The sequence below is a fragment of the Mesocricetus auratus genome, unplaced genomic scaffold, assembly GCF_017639785.1.
Source record: "Mesocricetus auratus isolate SY011 unplaced genomic scaffold, BCM_Maur_2.0 Super-Scaffold_100004, whole genome shotgun sequence".
NCBI lineage: Eukaryota > Metazoa > Chordata > Mammalia > Rodentia > Cricetidae > Mesocricetus > Mesocricetus auratus.
In genome coordinates, this window is record NW_024429189.1 from 19,138,358 (window position 1) to 19,158,815 (window position 20,458).

The following is a 20,458-nucleotide window of genomic DNA, read 5'->3' on the forward strand; positions in this document are numbered from 1 at the left end:
GAAAGGATATGACTGTGGGACGTGGAGTTCCTGGCACCTGGGTGTTCGTGCTGGGAAAGCAAGACAGTCAGGCATCACTGTCCTCCTGTGTGGAGTGTATTCTTCAGAACTGTACGCTAAGCCCCACAAGCCAGCGGCGCCATAGCTCTTGACTGTAACCAGAGACACACTCCTGGAACTAGTGTAACATACGAATATGTCTCAGCAGGATCATGAAGGAGACCATCTGTCTGCCTTGGGAAAGTTTCTTGCAAGCACTGGTTTAGAGATAACTGGAAAGAGCCCCGCTGGCATCACTGAGCTGCGTGTTGCTGGGAGCTGATTGGTGCCCTGAAGTTCAAGCCCGCAGGCCTATGGAGTGGGGCATTTTGCAGGAATAAGAATGGTGGCTGTAGCTGCTGCTCCATTGTAGATGCCAGGCCAAAGCCAGGGGGAATTATGGGATATGCAGGTGTTCTCTAGAGTTGTTTTTAATCAAAACATCTCTAATAACATGTAACATTATTTTCCATCAGATACTGTTTTATAGCTATATTGTGAGATAGCACCTTTGTGTTTCCATTCTTAAAACCCCATAGATTAGTGATATATTGAATTTTTTGGATTTCTTACCCTTTGAGAGTCTACTGAAAATTGTGGCCTCTTTTCCTAGAAAACTCATCACAGATAGAATTCTTATGAAACCTATGGGGAACTATGGAGCTACTGCAGATGAGATCCCAAATCCTTTGCTTCTAATTTCCATTTATTTATTTATTTATTTTTCTATTTATTTATTTATTTTTCGCTCTTAAAAATAAGATGATTAATAAGCCAGTTTTTTTTTCTTCTTGTTCCCTGAATTATGTGGGTACCCTGAATTTACTAACTGTACTTCTCAAAGGTCAGACCTCGTTTGACAGAAAGGTCTAATGGTCTAGGAAGCGGTGATAAGTGTTGATAAGCATCATGACTGGTTGTCACTAATGTTGTTGTTCTCTCTCCTATCCTTGGGATATAGCCAAGCCCATCCGCCCAGGACATTACCCGGCATCATCTCCAACAGCTGTCCATGCCGTCCGAGGAGGAGGTGGCTCTTCAAACCCTACTCACTACCAGAAGTAAATGCAGAGTGAGTCCCTGCAGTCTGGGGTGTTTTCTCTTTGCAGCAGACCTGGGCTTATTTGGGGGCAGAGCCCTCTTGCTACTCCAGAGCCCTACTCCAGCCTTCAGCCACATTGTCTAATAGAAATAAGTTCAGCTCTGTTCCAGGAGAGGCCTAGGATCCAGACAAGACAACATAGAGAGCCATGAGGGTTCTGTAGCCACAGGTCCCTGGGGTTGGTGCAACCCTGAGCCAGGCCTGGCCTAATCACCCACTTCTCATGATGATGAGTGCCTCATCTGAGCTTTCGTTGGTCTGTGGGGCTTCCCTCTGCAGCTGTATCTACAAAGCCAGATAGATGCAGCAGGTGCTTTTGGTCTCAGGAACTGTCATGTTTTTGTACTTACTGTGAGCCTCGACAAACAGGGTTTTGAAGAATGTATGGTTTATATTACATCCACTTTCTTTGAGATGTGGCCTGTGAGCCCTAGTTTCTGAAACCCACATGCTCAATATTGCTCTGACAGCAAAAAAGTGATATATTTTTGAGGAGAGAGAAAGGGAAGAGCCAAGCCTATCCTTAGTAACTGAATAGGTTGGACTGGCAGGTGAACAATAGATGGTTAGAAAACTCGGACTTTGAGTGTGTAGATGGGAGGAGATGATCAGGCATGCTGCTCCCGGGCTCTGGGCCCTCACTAGGGAGGCTAGCTAACAAGGCAGGTGAGCATCCTCAAGTGATGTCCTGATGATCAAGAGCAACAGAGGAGAGCCCCCATGTATTTAGTCCTTTCTGAATGGGTGGGAGCAGAGCCCTCACGCAGGGCACAATTATGGTGCTGCTAAGGCCCAGCTTTCCACAAACAACAAGGAGCAGGGCCTGGTCAGGTGAGCAGGAAGCAGAGGGCAGGCCTAGGTAGTCTGCACTGGGACAACCTACCTAGCAGTGTCACCACCATATCTTAAATGATCTTGCCAGTGAGCCAGCCATTCATGTCCAAACTGTGCCTTCAATCTGAAATAAAATTAAATTGGATTTTACTGAATTGTTTTTGATTGCATGCTGTCAGTAGTGAGGACAAAATCTGAAAGGTAGGCATTTGGGGGCAGTTTAACACAGAAAAGCCTGAAATTCTGGTGAGGCGTGGAGGTGGAGATGGGGGTGGGGGCGGAGAATGTACTTAGCATGTAGGGACCCTGGGTTCGGTACAACACTGCAGGAAGAAAAGTGCCAGCTTTGGTGGGTGGAGGCAGCACCTTGGACCACAGGCCAAGCTGCTGGCGGGATGGGACCTTCCTGGGCCTCTCTGTTTTCACCAAGAATAGCTAGTGGTTTTGAGGGTCACCAGAGTGTAATGCCTGCTTCCCTGTAGTCCCCATGGCTCATACACAATAGCAGTTTGTTTCTCATGGGAAGCATAGGGGCTGGGGTCCACAGAGACCACAGAAACCCAGACCGTAACCTAGACCAACAGTTCTCTGTGGTGCCTCCTTTCCTCAAGGTCACCTCACGGTCCCCAGAATGACTTCTGCTAGACTTTGAGCCTCATGCCATCTTTCCACAAGGAAGCCAGGGCAAGACAAGGCAGCACTCCTGGCTGCAGCAGCCTCCCTTAAGTGGCCTCCCTCAGAGGACCCATGGAAACTGAGGTCTACATCCCCATGACAGGATCAGAAGCACATGGCCACATAGAAGGCTAGAAAAGGCAGCTCTTTAGTTGGGTTTTATATTGTTGTGACCATAACCTCAGCATTTTGGATATAGAAACAGGAAGATCATAAGTTCAAGGTCATCCTCACATCCTTAACTATATAGCCTGACATGTAGAAAGCTTATCTCAAGAAAAAAAAATCAGAACTGGTCAAAGTTTCAAAGTCTTCAGAGAAACAACAATAGCAATTCATTTCTTTCTTTACTCAGTGAGTTGCAGGTGATTTAGGATGATTTGAGCTAAAATTGAAGCCCCTCTATAGCATACTTTATCCATCCAGTTCCCATAGCTGGGTACTTCCCGTGTGTACATAGTGAGTTTCAGTGACTTCCTGAGATTTGTGAATTGTTTGTATCCTAAATGTTAATGAGGTTTTCAGGATGGAATGTTTCAATTCAGAGGACATTCCACAACTTCCTCTGTCTCTTGACATTCTTTCTATTCTCTCTTCTGTGATGTTCACTGAACCCCAGAGGAAATGACCTAGATGTCTATCTAAGACCAAGTTTTAAGCTGCTGTATCACAGCAATAGTACATTGTTCTCAAGTGTTTCACCAAGGGTCATGAGTTTCTGCGGTATGCCATCATTTGCAGGAGGACGTTTCCTTCCATGACCAACTTCTAACATCAACAGTAACCCACATGCATATGCACAAATAATTAGAAGGCAGTGTGGCAGGAACATTACATCCACTTAATAAAACAATGTCAGCTGCTTTTCCATTGGGGCCTGTGAGCATTCTTAGCTTACAGTACCAGAAATGAATCCCCTCCTACAGAGTGGGCTTTAAATCTAATCAGTTTGTCATACCCCAAACTATCTATGCCACTATTGCACCTGTGGTTATACCCTGCTTGGCGTTTTGATAGTGCAGCATGCAGGGTCCAGTGTAGGATTGTTGGTGACAGTTGTCCCCAGCAGCCTGCACAGCACCTTCCAGCATTATGAAAGCCGCAGGGAGGAAACTTCCAGTTTAGTCCCAGCCTGACTTCTCTATGTTTTATAATCAATGCATGCATCATCTTTGCCAGTAAGGTCTCACCGTTTAATTCTGGCATGGAACCAATAGCAGTGGCAATGGGCAATGGGCTTTTTTTTTTCCAGGGGTGGGGAGTAGAACTTCTCGCTAGCCAACAAATCCTCCATAATCAGGCCAAGGCTGGCTCTGAGATATTTTTTTTTCACTGCGATGTTGTAAGAATCTTTTGGCTTCTGGAAGCACACTTTACTGCTCATGCAGGATGCCTCCATTTAAGTTCAATGTCTGCCTTAACTGCTCTTCTACACGCTTTTATAAATCTGCAAGATACTCGAGAGTTGTCGTTTTATAACAAAACCTTTTTACAGAATGTGTACAGGACCTCTGAAGGACCATTGTCATCCATTTCAAGTACATGCCAGTTGCTTTTGAGCTGCTAAGGGCGTACTAGAAGAGAAATCTTAACAAGACCTAATACATACAAAAAGATCCCATCACGTTTCTAAGTTTGTTCTTCAAAAGCGCAATGTCAGAAACTAGTCATGGTGGCACATCCCTTTAGTCCCAGCACTTGGGAGGCAGAGGCAAATGGATCTCTTGAGTTCCAGGTCAGCCTGGTCTAGTTCCAGGACAGTTAGGAGTGATGCACAGAGAAATCCTGTCTTGACAAATCAAAATAAATAAACAAAACAAACAAATAAATAAATGAAAAGAGAAAAGAAAAAAAGTTCAATGTTATGTGTGGTGGTATGGATGGGAGACACTCCCCCGTTTAACCCTCTGTAATAGACATTTCCCTTGAGCCATCCAGCCTCCATCCTGCTGTCGTCACAGGGCTGCTGTGTGTCTCTTTACCTGTGCTGTTGTTGGTGAGGCCAGCTTGTAGGCTTGGTGCAAAGGGATGCACTCTTCACCTGCTGCTGGCACTGACTCCTGGGTTCAGACAGGCTGCAGCATAGCACTGTAACCCAGCCTTTTCATCAGCCTGGGCAGGTTCCACCTTAACACATGCTATACTGTGGCCTCAGCTCAGCCCAGGCCAGGGTTAGTCTTTGTCATGGATATTACTTTACCATTTCTATCTTCTGTGAACTACTACAGCTCAGGCTTTTAAGCCTTTTAGAAGCCCGCTGGCACTGCGTTTGGCTAGCACAAATCTTGCTACACTTGCTAGCCCCTGCCGATCCCTCCCATTTTGCCTTTTTTTTTTCATCATCTCTCGATTGCTGTTGTGTTTTCTGAACCCAACGTACGCGTTGGCTGTGATGTTCAGATCTGCCAGAGTTTCTCATACACCATGAAGGTCACAGATTACCACGGTGCTCAGTAAGGCCCTGTAGCATTCCTGGTGTCCCCACTGAGTCAGTCTCTTTTTAAACTGTGAAAATGGGTCCATCAGGCCCAGAAAGCTAGGCATCCAACACTGCCTCTCTCAAGCTGATTGTCTCAGTGACGCCTGTCACTTTATCATCTTCCAGCCCTTTGTATTCATGAGGACCACACCTGGTGATGGCTTTTCGTCCTAATGGTGCCTCTGAGCCCCTCCATCCCATCAGACACTGGTTCCTCATGTGACAGCTCAGCGTCCCCAGCTTTTGCCTCAGTTTCTTCATTGCCACAACACTCACACTGATCCCATCTTCACCCGTGTTCCACAGCCTCACAATTCAGGTGATGGCAGCCCCTTTTATGTTTAAAAGTCTTTTCCAGTTCACGAAACTGAGAGACGGATGCTTCCTGGTCTTGCATGGGCCATTTTAAGGCCCACATGTACTGAGTTACACATTTCCCTTCTGAGGGCTATGGATTTTATTGTTGTTTGCTTTAGAGACAGGGTTTCTCTGTGTAGTCCTGGTTGTCCTGGAACTCACTCCATAAATCAGGCTGGCCTCGAACTCACAGAGATCCACCTGCCTCTACCTCCCGAGTGCTGGGATTAAAGGCATGCGCCACCACTGTCCAACTCTTTGTGCTTTGTTAAATAACTTTTACTTTGTTCCCTTCTTCATCATTAGTTGGTTTCTTCCATAGGCTCCAGTCTTTTGGATCCCAGAAGGGGCTATTTAACATAGACTGTTCCATTCCTGTATCCAGAAGAAGTGACAAGGCAGCACCTCTATGTCATCCTCCCATTTTCTACTTTCCTTTCCAAGCTGGGCTAACACAAGCAGTTGCTACATGTTCTTTACCCATTCTAAGTGCCCCTCAAACCAGCAAGCTCTACCTGAGAAGACAGCCAAGCCTCAGTTACATGTCTTTTCATCCATGGAGGGGCCAGACCACTGCTACTACAACCAGTTCATGGTCTCATCTCACACAGGTCCCTCTCTGAGACTGTAACACATATGTAATCCATCATCTCTTTGAGGCATCCCATAGTCATGAGGGGGACTCCATTCATCAAGGATTCATGCCATCCCATACCAAAGATGGCCACAAAGATGGGGAATCCAGTAACAGACAGTGTGGCCTTGGTTTTATGTCCTATCACAAATGTCATAAAAACTGCAGCCGCCACTTACAGCAAGAGGCACACCACCCCATAGCACGCAGGGAAAGGCAATCATATTAGGACTTCCTCTCACAGTAATCAGCCTCGGTTACATGTCTTTTTTTTTTTTGATTTTACGAGACAGGGTTTCTCTGTATTGTTTTGGAGGCTGTCGGTCCAGCCTGGCCTCGAACTCACAGAGATCTGCCTGCCTCTGCCTCCCGAGTGCTGGGATTAAAGGCGTGCGCCACCATCGCCCAGCTTCGGTTACATGTCTTAACAACCATTGCAGGGGCCATGCAGCCAGTCCTTCTTTGGTTTATACCCATCCCCGATTAGGTACCATTTATGTTCTGTGGCCTTACTCCTTGGAGGTGCAGCACAAATAATTATCTTTTCATCCCAGATAAGGAACCAATTAACAGACCAAAGTAACCATTACACCAAAGTCCAGCCTGGGTGAATCAATTAGATTAATTAGGGTTGCTTACAGGAACAAGGATGACCCAAAGACAACTGCATCATTGAAAGTCCACTCTAGCTGGAACCCCGATGTTCTCCGCATGACTTGTAGGTAGCTAGGCAGGCAGGAGACTCTCTCTGTAGACCTTACTGCTTGCTCATCTAACCTTTCTGGGATAGTGGGGATGCTTACATTCCTGATCAGTTTCAGAGACTTCCTGAGACTTGTGGGTTGTTTACTTCCATAGTCTTAAGGGTAGAACTTTTCAAATTTGGGGCACATTTTTCCACAGTAGGTGGCCAGGATTCTGAAGCTCAGCTGAGGCCGGGGCCAGAGGCCTTGAGTGTGAAGATCCATAGATCGTGTTTGCGATCTGATGTCTTAGAGAAGGTCCACAGAATAGAGGGGAGTGGAGGTTGGGGACAGATAAATTGGCCTGAAAACTGACAAGCAAGGGGTCATAAAAAGGAGGTGACACTAGGGGAAGATCTGAGGATGTGAGGTTTCAGGGAGACAGTCACTAGATGGTGGTGACCTTGGACAGATTTAGGAGAGTTTGTGTGGAGCTGGATGACGGATGGTGGTGGTGGGTGGTACTGGGTGATGGGTAGCGGTGCTGGGTGGTGGGTGGGGTGGGGTGGTAAGGAGGGATGAGTCAGATATTGTGGAGCTATATTTGATGGAAGGCAGAGGTAAGGAGAGGGTAGGGTTGAGATGGGTGCCCCTCTCTTAAAAAGCAGGTGACGTTACATCATAGCTGATTACTAACTGGTGGTGTCCATACAGCTAAGGTGGCAAGAGTAGGCAGGTGCAGTGAGAAGGTAGGTGGGGTGGGCAGAGAGGGCAGCCTGCCCAGCACTGGGCCTCCTTTCTCAAGCAAGGGAAAAGCATTATTAGCAGGGTGGAGGGGAGAAGGGCTGCAGGCCTGAGAATAGACAAGGTGTGAGATGACCCTCTCAGGCTGTGTGGAGTGCTTGTTGGCGGCTCCACACTGAGTGTAGACACCCAGTTAAATATTTATCCAGCGCTCTGGTTCTGAGGGCCCTGGAGATAGCTCCTCTTGGCAATTCTTCGGCAATCTGATGGGGACTTGTTCAAATGTATCCACCAGATGGCGCTAGGAGGGCATTGCTGAATCCTCACCTATTAGGCTTTGAAAGCACATTTTCAACATTGTGTGTGTGTGAGTGTGTGTTTAGATGTATGTGGAGATATTCATGTATCTACATTATGTATAGGGGGATATAGTTATCTCTTTCCCTTATATCTAGACCAGTGGTTCTCAACCTTCTTAATGCTTTGAACCATATTAATACAGTTCCTCATGTTGTGATGACCCCCAACCATAAAATCATTTTCATTGCTATTTCAAAACTTTTATGAATCATAATGTAAATATCTGTGTTTTCCAGTGATCTTAGGAGACCCCCATAAAGGGGCCATGTGAACTCCAAGGGGTTGTGACCCACAGATTGGGAACCACTGATCTAGACTATAAGATTTTCCTCAAATAGGAATGGTAAAAATATTTCTAAGGAATACAATTCTCAGCGGTCTCTCCCCAATGTTGATTGAACGTACTTTAATACTTAAATGTTTATAAATTTAAAACAGTATACATTCCCTGTTCTTACATATTTAACATAGCCATAAAGTCAAAACCAATTTAGAAATTGTATTAAAACAAAACTACAAATCAAGAATGCAAACCACTTAGCCTTAGCATAATTTAATAAACGATGAGTTTTCATTGAGAGTGAGCAGCAGATTGCGATATGACCTCTGTGTGCTGCTGCTGCCATCCATGTACCCTTACTTGCGTGTGCCTTGACCAGACCAAGGTATCACACCCCTTCTGTTAAAAACCACAGCATGTCTCTGCTTGTGCTGGAACCCATCGCATCATTTCCCTACTAAGTGCTGGTCTGGAGACAGCTAAAGAGAAATTAAAGAGAAATACAGAGTCTGAAGCTGTAGGTGTGGGGGAATGTTTTGATAAGCGTTGGTAAAATGTTTGAAGCCATTTTGGAAACTATAGTGGTAGATGCAGAGTGTCATTTAGCGCTTGGGAAGTATATTTAATATAGCAAATCAATGGTTTTCTGTTCTGGTTTCATGTTTTGAGACACAAGGGAAGCATTTGGGCAGCCACTTCCACAGTCTGTCAGGATCCCTTGCTTAGCATGGCCCAGAGGAGCCTAGGCAGCCTACTGTGACCCGGCAGTCCCTGGACTGGTAACTATCGTTGAAGGATAGCCACCCTATTTCGGATCTCTAATGTGAATAGACTTGTGAATTGTCAGTATAAGTAGCACCTTTAAATTCCTGGATAATGGGGTGGAAATGGATGTACAGTGAAGCCTATGTTCATTGCTGACTGCTGCCACAGTAGTCCGCTGTGACCCAGCCTGAAATCCCAACTCCTGCTGCAGCCTGCGCTGTGCACCTGCTCCAGAACGGACCTTCGCCCTGCCCTGATGGATGCATCCACTTGGAATGCACATATTACTTTATGTCTCATCACGGTAAAGGGGGGCTCGTGCAAGGGAGATTCCAGATGTGCAGCTGAGACGGGAGATCAGTAATTCTAACTCAGTTCTCTCCTGCGAGTTTCCTTGGCTCCCAGTACACCCCCACCCCGCCCCCTGCCACCATCACGCTCCCTTTCACCATCTTCACTTACAAGGAAGCTGATTTTGGCCCAATTACAGTATGTGTATGTCTTCCTCGACACTCCAATGTCCTCAGGACGTCGTCCCCCAGCCTCTCCCTCCCCCATCCAGGCAGGAGTTTCCTCATGCCCACTTGGTTACTGGTAAACCAAGGCCCTTCTTTTAGGCCTTAGGCTGCTGGCTGAGTTTCCCAAGAGGACACCATTCACTCTGCTCATCTGCGTCCCTGACTTTCTCCTGTCTCTCCCATCTGTGACCTTTTGTCATAATCACCCAAATCTCATTTGTGTTGTCCCATTGTTAGGATGTGTCTCCACTGTCACCCTTTCTTGGATGTGACACCCAATCACAAGTAAATTATCTTGTGTATCCCTAAGATGTTCACAAAGCTTGCTGTACTCAGCATAAATGGGGTCACACTGCACAGGGAGGGTGGACCAGATGTGGCTGTCAGCTTAGCTCCTGAAATCCAGACACTGAGTCTCACTGGTGGCCTGTAGGCATCCTCCAGACAGGTGCAGCCCCCTCTAAACATCTAGACCGTTCATAGTGCTCTTCCAAAATCCTGGCTGCTGGTGACTAAATGATCTGTCTCAGTTAGGGTTTCTATTGCTGTGAAGAGACACCATGACCACAGCAGCTCTTATAAAGGAAAACATTTAATTGGGGTGGCTCACTTACAGTTTCAGAGGTTCAGTCCATTATTATCATGTTGGGGAGCATGATGGCATGACATGCAGGCAGACATGGTGCTGGATGAGTAGCTGAGAGTCCTACGTATTGAAGGCAATAGGAAGTCAACTGAGACAGTGGGCGGTATCCTGAGCATAGGAAACCTCAAAGCCCACCCCCACAGTGACACACTTCCTCCATCAATGCCATGCCTACTCCAACAAAGCCACACCTCCTAATAGTGCCACTCCCTATGAAATTATGGGTCCAATTACATCAAGCTACCACATGATCACAAAGCTCATTCATTCGAGGAGTCTACTACAGGAAGAAACAGTGACTAGGCTCTGACGTGGTGCTGGAACACTTCGGTATGAGTCCGGCTTACAGGGTCCTTTGAAGATCAAGTGTACCTAGGGCTTAGGATATGTGGGCACAGACAAGGCATTTGCAAGTCTCATAACCAGAGTAAGGTTCCACAGGCCCCAGAACCGAGGGTGGACCACCTTCCCATATGCCAGGCAGATGGCAAAAGTCATAGGCACACTTGTTCAGTGTGGCCACATCAGGAAAAGGGATAAGTAAGGTCTCCTGAGCCCAAGTCTGTCTCAGGGTGCTTGATGTAAGCTTAACATTTTTCTACAGGGAGAATGGGTCAGGGGTCAAGAGGTACAGTACTAGTCAAGGTGTGGTTTGTTTATCATTGTCTCGGTTCTTGCTCTATGGGGGTATACAGAAGCCCATATTGCTGGGGGCAGGTGGTTCTCAGGAGATGGTTCCTTCTATTTCAGGCTACAGCCTGACCCTCGTGGATAATTGCCTTTGTGCAGGAGTAAGGGGTGTGGGGTACCGAGGTGCACGCTTGGGAGTTAGGGTAAAGGAGTTGTCATGAAGGTTCTCCTGAAACTCACAGTGGCTGCAGGTTAGGACAATGACATCGCTGTGCCTTTAGCCTTGAAAGGACATGAGCAACGTTAGTCCGAGCTCTCTGAGAGGCTAAGGGGCCGAATTGAAGTGGTAAGCTGAGGAACCAAAGCAGAAAGGAATGAAAGACCAGGACGCCATGTTTCATCCTACTCGTGGGCCCGAGGGAGGAGTCAGGGTTTGTCAGAAGCAGCCCTGTGCCTGTTTCTGTGCAGGTCCACACCAGCTAGCCAGGGCTCCTTATTCTATGTTCCAAAAAGAAGGGTCAAAATGGGCCTTAGGCTAGGGAGTTGGAGCTGGTCTGTGCCAGTTCTTAAAGTTTTGGCCTCAGGACACTTTGTACCCTTAAAGAAGATCAGTGGCAACAAAGGACTTTAGTTGTATGTATGTATTGTATAAAAATTTAAAACTAAAACATTAAGTGAATGGTTCATTTGAATAAGTTACCATAAGTGACTTAAAAAGAAGTTTTATTTTTAATTGTGTGTGTGTGTGTGTGTGTGTGTGTGTGTGTGTGTGTGTGTGTACATGAGAACAGATGCCTCTAGAGGCCAGAAGAAGGTGTCAGGTCCCTTAGAGCTGGAGTTACAGGAGGGTGCTGGGAACTAAACTCTGGTCGTCTGCAAGAGCAGTATGGTTCTTAACCACTGAACACTTTGTAAACAGTTTATTTTCTTTTAACTGTGTGTATGTGGTTGTGTGTCTTTATTTGGCTATGTACATGTGAACGACTACCAGCATACATGACATGTTAGGGAAAAATTGCCTTTTCAAAACCCTTAGCTAGGCTGGGCAGTGGTGGCACACACCTTTAATCCCAGCACTCGGGAGGCAGAGGCAGGTGGATCTCTGTGAGTTCGAGGGCGTGCTGGACCGATAGCCACCAAAACAATACAGAGAAACCCTGTCTCGTAAAATAAAAAAAAAACAAACAAAAAAAACCCTTAGCTAGTTGGCATTGCTTTGCACTTTGCAGACCTCTTTGAAGCCCGCTCTGATAGATGGCAGCTACTTCTCCAAGCTGCTGCTACCTTCTGTTTCTCTGCATGGCCTTGGCTAGAGTTTGTGAAGAAAGCAGCCATGCTTGCCACTTCAGAGAAGATTCTTGGCTGTTGCCCAATGATGCAGGGAGAGTTTAGGGCCCTTGTGTGGGGACCTGACAAGATCACAAGGAAGGAATTTAAAAAAAGAAAGCCAGAGAAGAACTTAGCATAACTTTGACCTTCACAATACTGACTAACCTTAGCAGTTATGAGGCTGGGGTCTGAAGAAGTCGGTCTGCAGGGACTAGGACAGCGGTACCTGCAGTGGGTGGTGCTGACGGCTTGGAAACCACCACCTGGAGCGCAGAGGGAGACTTGGTGGCACCAGGAAGAACTTGCTTCAGTAATCTGGGCTATGCATTTCTCCCATCATAAATGCGGAACTATTTCTTCCCCCCTCTGCTGCAGATTGCACCACAGTGATAAGCAAACTGTAACTGGTAATTCTTATAAATGGGGATTGAACTATAGAAAGGGAAAGATAAAACTATGTACTGTTTGGATTAAGCTTAAATCTATTGCAAGCAATTTCAAAAGCCAAAGTCGAGGAGGGTTGGAATCGAAATACGTCTTGCAAAACCCTTATATATATAATTAGCTCCTTTGGCTTTCTCTGGCCCTTCTAAAACAAGGTGATTCTATTTCCTTCTAAATCTGGTCACACGTTCCCACTCTGGGCTGCTGGCCTCCGCTTGGCAGAGCCTCAGGTTAGTACACTGCCTCGTCTCTCGGTCTGGTTCCTTGCAACTGTTAGACGACTGAGCAACTCTCCTACAGCCCTGGAGAGACGGTCAACAGAAGCAGGTACTAAGACGAAAACGGGCAGACGAGCTTTTCTTGTGGAGTGAAACAATTTACCTTCAGCGTTTACTTCCATTCTCTGTGGTGCATTCATCAAAGGGAATGGACATCCGGGTAGTGGGAGGATGGATGGAGACACTCCAGCTGACCCAAAATGATCTGAGAATTTGAGCGAGGGGGGACACGTCATTGTAGTGGAGAAAGGACCCTGCTTCGGCTTCTGCTTTTTCATTCAGCAACCTGTCACAACCCACCTCTTCCTCACTGCCCTTGAGGTGACTAAACTAAGTAGGTTGGGCCTCCCTTTTGCCCTCACCCCCCATTTTGTTCAAGCTGTTAGGCCAAACGTGCTGGATCTTGTACTTCAGGGGGTGGGGGTTGTGTGTGGGGGTTGAATGCCATCTTTCTTTTGGAAATGTTGTCACTTCATGGTCTGCTGGAGTTTTTGAGGCTGTGCCATGGCATTTGTGTGCTGAATACTTCCTGTGTCAACATGGGTTGCCTGTGGTGATTGTGTCAATCTGCAACCTCACAATGTAAGGTATGCACCCAGCACCTCCCTGCCCTTGGGCACACAGGACGACCAATCCCCTCTGCCCAGGGCTCTGATATGTTTGGAAGAATGAACCCTTAGGTGAAGTACAATCTCAGGGCTGGTTTTCAAAAAGCCTTCCTGTTGGTTTTCAGCTCAAAGTGGATTGTACATGACAACTTCATTCTGCACTCAACAGGAAGTATAGATTCTCTCAAGGAAGACCGAATGTGAAACGTGTCCTTCCTACAAACTTTCATTTTCTTTCTTTCTGGAGCTTCTAGAAATTGCAAGGTTATCGTCGAAGGTTGTTAAAGTTCCTTCTAATGACGTGGGATTAGATTCCTGCATGTTTGCTGTAGGGTCCAGGAGGAATGGGCATTCTTAAGAAGTGTGAAGAGTCCTCTCTCCTCAGTTTCTCTTCTGTTCCATGCTCCCCTTCCTTTCTGTGTGTTCATACACAATTTGTGTTGTTTCTTTACACAAAATACGTGATGCTGCTTGCGGTATTACAAATGAGGGGCTGAAGAGGAGCAAACATAGCAGAAGTGTCGTGGCAGGGCCGAGAGACACTGCACGTGGGCATCAGTTTGGACCGAAGGCTAGAGATAAGCAGGAAGTACAAGTGCCGGCTTATGGAGGCTTGTTTAGACTCAGGAGGGGCAGATGAGGTTTTCTTGGGTCTGACTTGTTTCCTGTGGTTCTACTTCCTTTGTTTCCTAAGGATGAGGCTGTACCTGCCCGACATGTCCTCCACTTCTTCCTCCCTAGGGTATCAGGACCACTGCAGGAAATCCACAGGCCAGATTACAGATGGGCCAGGCCCCCAACTCAGGGTGGGGTGGAGTATGCTGGAATCCCTCAATGACAACACTGTAGGGAAACATAGCCCCACGTGTACATATTGAAGCAATATTTTAATACTAGACTACGTAAGTAGATTATTAAGATTAATATTTCATTTTAACTTCTTAATGCACACACTGGAAGAAATAGAATAAGGGGCTCACACTGCATTTGTATTGGATTCTCTCCGCTCTAAGCATGTAGACTGGAACAAAAGGGCTGAGGAACGAATCTCTGCCGATCCCTAACTCCTGTGTTCTCTCTCTCATTTCTTTTTCAACAGATATGACTCCATGTAGCATGAAAAGGACTATATTAGTCTCCAGTTCCTTTATTGCCCCCTCCTATACAGTTTCCATTTCTTTTTACACTTGCTTGCCCAGCCGTCTGTAGTACACCAGATTCAGGTGTTTGAGCTATGTAGAATTTGTGTGTACAGATATGTGCTTGGATCCTTCTCCTAAGAACTGGAAGGAGGTGGTTGCAAAATATCCACTTTCTGCTTGGAACGGTCCCCACTCACGGCCTCCAGGGTTGGTGGTCTCTGGAGGTCCCTGCAGTGCACTGACCCATTGGAATGGAACACCCTGCTGTGACATCTTTGAGGGGACAACCAAGTGCTGTGGAATCAGTGACCATGCTCTGCTTCGACTGTCTGGTTTCCTGTAAAATAAACACATTACTTTATATTTTTAGGGAACAAAAAAAAGTGCTGCTATAGGGTTCAAAATTTTCATTCTGAACACTTTTCCAAAACCAACCCCAGAGAGCATTTTAAATATCCTGATCATGTCTTTGGATCTATAAAATATACCTTTTAGTATGGCACCTGGTAAAATGAAAGCAGATTTCTTCAAGGCAGAAAAAAAAAAAACAGTTTGACAGTAGCAGTGTAGAATTTGCTCATTCAGACACATCCATGAAAATGGGAAGTCATACAATTCACCTCCGAGCTGCTTGCTGGTAAACCTGCAGTGACTAGTCTCAGCCCAATTGTTTGAACATCATTCCTCTAGAAGTACTGGAAATGCTGCAGAATTGGATGAGTGGAGATGGGGATCCTCCACTTCGCAGCACCTCCTCCCAGTCCCCTGGAACTCGGACTGGGATGACCTCTTTCTCTAGTGAGCCATCAAGCGCTTGAGGAGATGCTCCTTAAGAACTCCAGCATCATTCCAGTAGTTGGAAAAGAATTCCCTCAAGGGAAAGTAATTGATGAGATTTGTGCCTCTCTGTGAATTCATTTTCATTGTAACCCATCATCAAGCACCGCTGATTTGAATTCTTTTTTTGGTGCCAAATGGGCTTTTTCTTCTAGGCACAGAGGATGGATTTTTTTAACATTTAATTATTATTTTATTTAAATACATGAATCTAAAAGTGATTCCTTACTAAGAGAATCAGTTGCCAAGTAATAGATTTTCAAGGGAAATTGACAGGTTTAAGTAATTTGGTACTATGTGCTGCTATTTTTATTTATTTGCGGGTTAGTTGGTAACATCTCCTCCAATCTCAGAGAAATCACCCATCCTGGCATCTTATGTGCCCAAGAAGTATGAGCTTACACCATCTTCTCCAGCTGGCACCACTGAAGTAAAGTCTATGCCGGGTGGGGCGGGTGGTTGGGCGTTCTCATGGCTTCGAGGGTGAGGATAGAAAAGTTAATGTAGTTAATGTGTGTACACATGCACATGCATGTGTAAAATGTCAAGGGTCATTATGTTACCTCCAGATTCTTTTTGTATAGACTTTCCCTAACAAAGCAACATTGCTTTGACTTAATTTATTTGTTACATGTTGCCCTTTTATCCACATGTTTTTTGTTTTTAACTAGGCATGAAAAGAAGACAACTTCTATTGAAGTATTTATTTCACAAAGGTGATTCTGTGTTTGTCTAACTGTGTTCACCTGGTTTAATTTTGTTGCTACTGTCTACTTGACATATCTGCTTGGCTGTGGTCTGGAGTCTGATGGGTATTTTGCAGGGCAAGTTTGCAAGCCTTATCAGGTACTACCTGATGCCAAATTGCAAGCATGTTGCCTATGCTTGCCTCTGGCTTTGGAAGCTGAAACATTGGCCTGTAAGAGGACTGCCAATCAAACACTTCTATAGGACCTGCTATTGTCTTTTATACAACTGTACGACTTTTGTGTTTAGAAATTGGGTAATGCAGTAATGCCATATTCTTGGCTTTCATTAATATCCATTAGAAAATGGGTTATTTTAGATTCTTTCTAAAGCAGTTTCCCCCTAGGTTCCCGTTTTCTACTTTTGAAGAACTGTGGGGCACTTTCAAGTTTCAAAAGGCAGCGTTCATTTGTAGTTCCCTTTACTTGATCTCTACAAGGGCCTTACAAAATTCACTGTACTTTTATTCACAGAGAAAGTTGGCTTTGATGTCTTTTAGAGATAATTCTGCTAGTTGCTGATCAGCCAGTCAGTTCATCTAGCGCCAGTCTTTATAAGACCTCTAATCTAATTTTCTCACAGTGACTAAAAGCTAGGCACATCATTGGAACGGATTATACAGCTTATTCATGCAGGCCCCTTAATCTCACTTTGACTATTAATTCTTTTAGCAGGACAGTATACTCTTGGGCCACTTTTTAAAAAGACCGTGTTTATAAAAAATTCATTGTTGAAAGACTATTACATCCTATACTCTAAATGTAAAAAAAACCCATTTCTGAACAGCCAAGTGAAGGGTTACATTTCTGGTCACATGCTGCATGTTACTGGTATGTATGTCAATGTGTACTCTGCTCTAGATAATGTACTATTTCATGCCCATTTCTTGAAAGTTTACTCCGAGGTGCTGTTTGAGTACAGCCAGTGGCTTATACAAATAACGTCCACTTGCAGAGCCACGGGGTGCTGATAGTGATTGCAGTTATGGTTGGGACTTACACCAACAACTGCAGTTCGGTCTGTTCTTAGTGAGTCCTGTATGTCCTTTGAATGAGGAGCAGTTTGCTTTATTGAATGGCAGGTAGGATAGCATTAGAGGTGTTAGGACTTTTAAAGGGTATAGAATTGTATGGGGAAGAAAATCAGAATTTGTAGAAATGTTGGAATAAATGAAGGGATAAAAATATTTGTCTAGAATGTCGATCCAGTGACTCCTTGAAGCCTTCGAGTTCATATAGAGAAGTGAATTTTCAGTCTCAGGACACGACCAGGGCTTCACCCGGATAGGGTTTCATCAGCTTCACTCTCTTAGAAGAACAGCCAAAGGAACATAAGGCTTCAACAGTCCCTTCCTTTGACGGTCAGGTGCCATTGGGACACTAGGTAAATGACACTGGGAAAACTAGTCATTAGCAGAAGTTTGTCATCGGGCAGGTTTCACTTCATTGTCTCATCCTGGCTATCTTGAGCAAGCTAAAGAGCATCACTGTTTAAAACTGCTTCATAACGTGATTTTGAGTTTTAAAATGAGTATTGAGTAAGGACCAGATAACTGCCAAAGGAGGCACCAATTTATGAGGTCTGCTTAGTTACTGAAAATTGTGTGTCAATTTTAAACACTTGCCATGTGTGCAGCTTCAAGGGGAATAGGGCTTTCTGTAGAATTCTATCTGTCTAGTTTGTAAAGTGTTCTGTGTACTGCAGATTTGTGTTCTCTGGGCTTTATGTCCTGTACAGTAGATTTCATTAAGAAAAATTGTGGACAAACTTGTTTCTGTGGTTTGATGGGGAGAGTGGCAGTGTGTATTAAATAGCTATCCTGTGAGATAGAAATGTCCCCAAAGATCTGGAAGTAACCCTCCCTGGCCCTTGGAAAACTCTGGTTATCTCCTAGGTTCTAAATGAAGATGTATGGATACTCTGGCAGACTGCATGTTGTATAATTTGAAAATACTCAAAACTGGACAATAAAACCGAGTTAAACTTTGACTGGCCTGGTGTCCTTATCTGAGCCTCAGTGGGGCATCTGACTGGAAGTCAGGAAATATGTGCTGGGATGACCCATCTTTTTAAAGAAGTTCATTTCAAAAGAACAGCCACTCAACATGTAGCACCATCTCAGTCAGCTCCCACTGCACCCCACCCCTCCTTCTTGGCTTGGTATCTACTCTAATTTGCTTTTACAGTAAGGCTAAAATAATAATAACAATAATCTACCTTTATCTTTGAAAAAATAGCTATGGATTTTTAAGTGTCTTTTCTCATCAGCGTGACAAAATTAATGGTGGAAAGGGTTATTTTGGTTCGTAGTTTCAGAGTGTCTCTACCATGGTGGGGAAGAGCATGCTGAGAGACTTAGCCATGGCAGTGGGAGTACCCTGCCAACATCGTGGTTCCCAGGAAGCAGAAAAAGGAGGCTGGAACCCCAGGCAAGTATAACCCTCAAGCATCCCTAGTGAACTGCTTCAGCTGGGCTCCATAGCCTTCAAAATGACACTACAGGCCAGAGACCAAGTGCTCAAAATAAGGGACTGTAAGAGACATTTAAGATTTATATGTCGTGTTGGAGAGATGGCTCAGTGGTTAAGAGTGCTGCCTGCTTTTCCAGAGGACCTGAGTTTAATTCCCAGTATCCACATGGCAGTTCACAACTGTCTATAATTCCAGTTCCAGGAAACCTGATACCCATGGCAGAACACCAATGCATATTTTAAAAAAAAGATTCAAAGGATAGCATCAACTATATGAAGGCACAATCAAACTAAAGCTCAGTAGACCAGCAGGTGAAGGTCTGAGTTTCTTCCTGCCTGAGAAAGACACCCGTTCTCATGTCAGGCATAGGTCAGTGGTGAACTTCATCTGAGGAACCAGAATTCTGTTTGTGCTGAATGCCTCCTCCTGGTGGCATCTGAGAATGACTGAGCCATGTGCATTCTTGTTTTGTGTTGGTTCTTACTTTTAAGGTACAATTCTGAGCTCCCAAGAGAAGACACTAGAGTGTGAGGCCTTTGGAGAATAACCAATGGCAGGTCACAGGAGGTTTGCTTAACAACGTTTTTTAAAGCAAGAAACCCTTGCTGCCTCCACTCACCGGGGTCATGTGACTGCAATGGACCTGCATGTGTCAAGAGTCTTTGTTCTTGAGGTTTTGTTGATGTTACGTGTGGTGCATTGGAGCCAGGCAGCAAACCTCTTTGCTTCAGTCCATTAAAAATGGAAAAGATGGGGATGGAATGAAGGGTCAGTGTTTAAGAGCACTAGCTCCTCTTCTAGAGGACCTAGGTTCAATTCCCAGCACACACACATGGCGGCTCACAACTCCCTGTAACTCCAGTCCCAGGGGATCTGATGCCTTCTTGTGGCCTTTGAAGGCACTGCATGCGCATGGGACACATAATACACGCAGGAGAAAACAGCCATACAAAAATACTAAAATGATTTAAAGAATTTTTAAATGGAAAAGATGAATGCTAAATGAATGGTTAATAAGGGTCATCTGTCTAGAAGCTATTCTCATAACTCAGAAGAGGCACTCTCCAGATAGGATGTTGTGGGGTGACTTATATGCTTAACTCCACCCCTGTTTAAGATGGGAAGCAGCCCTCAGAAAGAAACAGATCACAAGGCACATTTCAGTGTCAGCAAGGTGATCAGGAATGTGGCTTTCTCTGCCACCACAGCTGACGACCATGTCAGCTCTTGGGAGGAGCGCTTTCTCCAGGTCTCCTGTCCCTGACTCTGAGCTTTTCCCAGAACCTCTGAGCTGACACATCCTTGGGACAAAGCAAACCAAAGAAGTATCTGCCATAGCAGTCACTGGTGACACGAGTGTGGCAGGCGTAGTTCTGACATTGTGACAGCCACGTCTTGTAATTTCTCTAAGGTACATAATACACTGAGGAGAAGCAGGAGGTATGGGTCTGACACCTGAGATGACAATGTTCAGTCCCTTGAGTTATGGGGTTGATGTTCTCTCCTTGGCATTCTTCATCCAGTTTGCAAAGAATACATCAGTTTCTCTGTTATTAGTTGGACTCAGAATCATTTTTTAGAAGCATAGGTAACCACTCTTGGAGGCCTCTCTTTACTGTGCCTGCAGTGACGAAGGCTGGAATTCTGCATTTGGTCTACTTTCCTTGTGAAAGGTGTGGTTTGGTTTGGTTTTTGAGTCCCAGATAACGTAGCACCTTCCAGACCCTCACCATATCCTTGATGGAACTGAAAATGAGTCACTATACAGCTCTTAAGAAGATTTATACATAGTAAAATGTCATTGCTGCAGAATGTGTAAATTAGGGAAATCTACAAACTTGTTTTTGATGACATG

General features: G+C 45.2%; 1 protein-coding gene across 1 annotated transcript in view; it reads left to right on the plus strand.

Annotated features, from left to right (window-relative positions):
* Kif5c (kinesin family member 5C) overlaps positions 1–18,120 on the plus strand; it is a 150,826-nt gene extending 132,706 nt beyond the window's left edge. The window contains exons 25-26 of the mRNA XM_040745317.1: positions 1,001–1,111; positions 14,505–18,120. Of these exons, the coding sequence (XP_040601251.1) occupies positions 1,001–1,104 (104 nt within the window). The 3' untranslated portion in view covers positions 1,105–1,111; positions 14,505–18,120. The remainder of the gene's footprint in view (positions 1–1,000; positions 1,112–14,504) is intronic.
* The last annotated feature ends 2,338 nt before the right edge of the window (positions 18,121–20,458 follow it).